The sequence below is a fragment of the Cryptosporidium hominis genome, assembly GCF_000006425.1.
Source record: "Cryptosporidium hominis TU502 chromosome 5 CHRO015182, whole genome shotgun sequence".
NCBI classification, from domain to species: Eukaryota; Apicomplexa; class Conoidasida; order Eucoccidiorida; family Cryptosporidiidae; genus Cryptosporidium; species Cryptosporidium hominis.
This window is the reverse complement of record NW_666984.1, coordinates 1-4887: the sequence shown is the minus strand read 5'-3', so window position 1 is coordinate 4887 and position 4887 is coordinate 1. Positions and strand designations below refer to the sequence as shown.

Here is a 4887-nt window from a genome sequence, read left to right as displayed (position 1 = left end):
GAACTGAAATAACGAATATAGAGTTGGGCATTGATGCTCCAGAATTCAAGGAATGTAGAGAAGTTATCCCTAAGAACCCCCCAGCACCAGGATTATCTTGTGTTATAAATCTACCTGATAAAAAAACTTTGTGTCTAATGTTTAATGATGAAGAAGCAAGAAATTCATTTGTATTTATGATTAGAGTTTTAAAGAGAAAGTTTGAGAATTACAAATCTAAATAATATAATAGTTGGTTTTGTTAATCTTCAATTGCGTATATTTTTGATTATATTCAAAATTCATTCTTTATTTTGTATTTTATCTGTTATAATTGAATATTAAATGCTACTAATTACTGTAGATTTCGTAAATTAGAAAGAAAAGGAAGAGATGAGGAAGAAATCTATCATAGATAAGAAAATTAGATAATATTGTAAGTAGCCTCTCTAAATGAAATAAATGTATTTACTTTTACTCATCTTATGGAGGTTATTATAGCTTGCGTCCAATGCTTTGACCTCAAAGCGAGATGATAATTCTTCCAATCTTAATTATCGGCTCATCCAATTCTTTTGAGATTTAGATAATTAATTAAGTTACAAAGGTTGGTACAAAAGCTCATCCCATCTAATTCTGAGCTAAATGTTAAGCAGATAGATTTCATTTGTGTTCCAAGATCTATAGAAACTAGATATTGAATATCTTCATTCAATTTTACTGGTTCATATCCCTTTCTAGTTGTGAATTGGTTGATCAGTGTTTTTTTGTAGTTTGAAAAATCACTAAAAGCTACGTCTAGGACAAACTTTAAAGGCACCTCTAGCAATACTCCGCCAAAATTATCCAATATTAAGCTGCTTAGATTCTTTGAAAGGTATATTGCAATATACTTCGTGTCACCTATTGTTAAGTCTATAACTTGTTTTACCATGATTCCTTTGTTTAATATTTGGATGAAATTTAACAAGTGATTACTAATTTGAGGTCCACTTCCAATTATATTTCTAATAAAATTACTATCCATGTCGTTTGTCTCAAAGTTCATTTCTTCGAACCTTTTAGCTTCGTATTTAGGTAATAAAGATAATTGGTTAGTTCCAAATCTTTGGCGTAAATTACTGGTCAAGTACCTTATTGAGGTGTTCGGTCTGAAAGAACTATAGTTGGAGGTATTTCCAAAACAGGCCCCTGAAACATGAATATAATTCATCATTCCATAACATTGGGGATTATTTTTGACAAATTCTTCAAACTCAAACTCCGGTTCAATATTTGATCCACTTTCATTCGGAAGTTTACAACATTCAAATAACTGATCAAAAAATCTACAAAACATTGGGGCGGGGTAATATTCTTCAATTTGTTTAATATTTCACTTCTTTCCCTTAAATATGAAAACAATAGGCTCTTTTCATCATTATTTCATTCTCAATTAGAGAATAAGTTTTTTTTCTTTAGGAACTTGTTCTTACAGTCCTAAATTTTTTAAACTAATTCTTATAAAGAGAGTCGACTTGATGCAAATTAACAGATTAAAAGCTTTCCTTTTTTTTTCAAATTCCTGAAAAATATCCTCAAAATCCCCTTCCTTTTTTTTTATTTCAACAAACTTTTTTTTACATCGGTAAACTGAAAGTTTACCCTTCTCCACACACACAATCTTTTTTAAGCCTATAATATTAATAGATATATAAATAAATATTAGAAATGTGGCGCCAAATGCATGCAATTTTCCTAGTCTTCATCCCAAAGATATGAAATTGGCTTAATATTCTGGGAAACTTTTTCAATATGAGGAACAATTTCTTTAAAAACATCCTATTTATATGGTGTTGATGAATAAGAAAATTATGATGATTAATTTTGTAGATATTTTATTATAGTTAATTGAAATAAATATGTAGAATCAAAAATAATATTAGAATTAAAAGAATAAGTTGAATAAATGTTTAAACTTACATCAGGACTTTGAGATGCATTAATGTTTCTCCAGAAAGAATAATTTGAGAACTTTTGATAGACTTTGCGTACACTGATTTGGTCTGAAATATTCTCATAGATTTCGACACCAAAGCCTGATCTAGTAGAGGATAAGCCTAAATTAACTTCTAGAAAAACAACAATATCTGGAGAAATTAAGCCTTGCTCTCTAGATTTACACCATTCAAAATCTAGATTAATTGCTCCCGAAGAATAAGCAATTCCTGAGAATGAGTATCTATCGCACACAACATCAATTCCATTTTCTAAGTTCTCCTTAATATAGTTGTTAAGTTCCCATCTGTTTGCAGTGAATAGTAGATGAGAAACTTGAGGTGCCATTTTAATAGATTTACCCAAATAACCATCCAACATTTTTCCTATATTTGTTGAACGATCTGAATTTAAATTAAGACAAATATACTAATGATAACTTTTCTTAATGATACATACCTGGGAATTTAGTCTCGACACATTTTCTTCCAATACTAATAAGGTAGTCGTGTATTTTCTTAGATTGAGTGGTTTTTCCGGATCTAAACAAATTTTCAAGTTAGTAATGTTTAACAAGACTTCATAAAAAGAGAATACCTCTCCTCCATTAGTAATTTTCACTAAATTGAGATAAAGGAAATTCTCTTCTCTCTTTCTGCCAGTATATCCCCCTCTTCTTACCCCCAATTTCATATTTATTTCTTCTCCACCCCTCTTAATATTTAAATTTTAACTTACCTATCCGTTCCTTCTAATACTATAAAAATTCCTCTGTTCTTATTTGAGTTTTGTTCCTGCATTATATCGAGAATTAAAACTTTTAAATCAAGTTTTTAAATAAACATTTAAAAAAATATTTTAAAATCGCATTTGGCGCCAAAGTTACTTGCGCTTACATGAAAATGTGGGCAATTACGTGTTAAAAATAAGAATTTTAATAGCAAAAGGAATTATTTGGGGCAAAAAAAAGCTAAAAAAACTCGGCAGTTTAGAGTTAATATTGACATTTAGTAAGATTAAGATGTGGATTTATTAGGAATTAAGGTCAATAATTGGAAGCTCTTTCAATTTTCTTTAGACTTGAGTTTTCAGGCAAATGCCTGATTAATGTAAGGGGAAGAATCAAGCTAAATATAAATATAACACAAAACTGTCTTCAATTTGAATTATTACGAAGGAAAATGTACTCAGCGAGTAAACCAGATGAAAATATTAGTCCAAATATAGATAGTAAGGAAGAAAAGAAGATGAAATCAGCATTAAGTTGGAGCCAAATTCTAAATTCTGGGGATTCTGGTAGTGGAGGCACATCAAATAAAAGAAGAAAAAGGAGTGTGAGTAGATTTAAGTCTGGTGTACAATCTAATTCAAGTGTCTACTCAAGTTCAGTCATTAATCCTTCAAATCAAAGTAATTCATCTTTACCCTTAAATTCTAGTTCTTCAAACAAAGCCAATAAGGAAAACCTATTAAAAAAGAGAAGAGAATGGAGACAGAATTTTCAGATTAATCGAATATTTTTTGAAGAATTCCCAATATATAGAAAGGAGTACCAATATCCAAGTGATTACAAACAAAAAGGTACACAAAATACAGAGTATGATGATTTATATGTCAAGAATATAAGAGAATCGCTTAAGCTTATACCTAGAAAATCCAAAATTGAATTTGAACAAAATAGAAATCCTTACTTGGATTTTTTTGGTAATAAGAAAGTTTGTTTACTTGGGGACGAAGAATATTTGTATCATAGTAAGAGACAACTAATATTGAAATTAAGATGGTATGGAGCTAAAACTCTGGATTACTATTCATCAAGAGCTGATTATGTGATTTGTCCTTCAACATATAATGAGGTTATGGAAAAGCTTAAAAATCTTTCAATGCCTAGAGAGAAAGGACATCAAAACTCCTTGCATAAACTTCAAATTGATCGAGACATTAATGCTGTTCAATTTGAGAATTTACGTGGAGTTAGAATTGGACAGCAAATTAAGCTTACAGAGTTGGAATTGTTAGAGTTTGTAGGTGAAGATTTTGAAGTCGCATTGGAAATGATAAATATTTCTGAATTTGAAAGAAATACTTGGAACGGCATTGAAAATTCACATTCTAAAGTGAAGCTGGAACTTTCAAGACCAAAAACAATGTGGGAGTTTATTGGAAACAAGGATTGTGCAGATGAGTTATATAATAGCCTATTGTATCTGAGACTCCAATGTGAAGATGAAGATATATTAAAAAAGCAGGGTATAATTCACCAAAATTTAGGTGATTCAGATGAATTCCAGAGAAACCGTCAAGTAGAAGCTCTAGAAGATGAATCATGTGGTATATTTGTATTAATTTCTCCAGGTAACGTTGGTTCTCAAATTTGTGCAGAGCTTGCAGCTCTTGGATGTGGTTATGATATAAAAATATATAGAGGTTCAGATGTAGTGGAACCAATAGTGAAACAGTGGAAGAAAGGTCATTTTTTCAAACTATTTGAGGATTCTGAATCTCCCCCAATTTGCACTATAATGACAGATTGTAGTGGGGTAATTAAGACAGGAGACATATTAAAGATCAAGAATTCTTATTATAGTTCTGTATTTTTGAGGGATGAAGCTAGTGGTGGCTTTAGTACAGGAAATCGTAAAGGGAAAAGAGAAAAGTCCGTAAAATCCCAAAAATATCCTGTAAATAGCAAAGTGGAATCTTGGGAAAATTCTCAAGAAACTAAATTAGTAGCTAAGAAACAGAATCCAGGAGCTATTTTATTCATATTAGAAGAAACTTGACAAACTGCACAGGGGTTTGTAAGGCATTGGGATGACAGCAGTGAATGCTTGGGGTGTGACAGATCTTATGCCTTGTGTGAGGTTGATGGGGGGTCGTGAACTGTTTCTTTTGGTTAAGGCGGTTAGATTTGATAACTGGCCCCGCCCG

General features: G+C 31.0%; 3 protein-coding genes across 3 annotated transcripts; 1 reads left to right on the top strand and 2 right to left on the bottom strand.

Annotated features, from left to right (window-relative positions):
* Positions 1-541: 541 nt before the first annotated feature.
* Chro.50489 (hypothetical protein) lies at positions 542-1318 on the bottom strand. Its single annotated transcript, XM_660426.1, has 1 exon — positions 542-1318. One exon carries the CDS (start codon positions 1316-1318, stop codon positions 542-544), a length of 777 nt encoding a protein of 258 aa, XP_665518.1.
* A 521-nt stretch (positions 1319-1839) lies between these two features.
* Chro.50490 (thymidylate kinase) lies at positions 1840-2337 on the bottom strand. Its single annotated transcript, XM_660425.1, has 1 exon — positions 1840-2337. The coding sequence occupies one exon, from the start codon at positions 2335-2337 to the stop codon at positions 1840-1842; it is 498 nt and encodes a 165-aa protein (XP_665517.1).
* Positions 2338-3137: 800 nt separating this feature from the next.
* On the top strand, positions 3138-4739 carry Chro.50491 (hypothetical protein). The annotated part of the gene is made up of 1 exon (XM_660424.1): positions 3138-4739. One exon carries the CDS (start codon positions 3138-3140, stop codon positions 4737-4739), a length of 1602 nt encoding a protein of 533 aa, XP_665516.1.
* Positions 4740-4887: the final 148 nt, after the last annotated feature.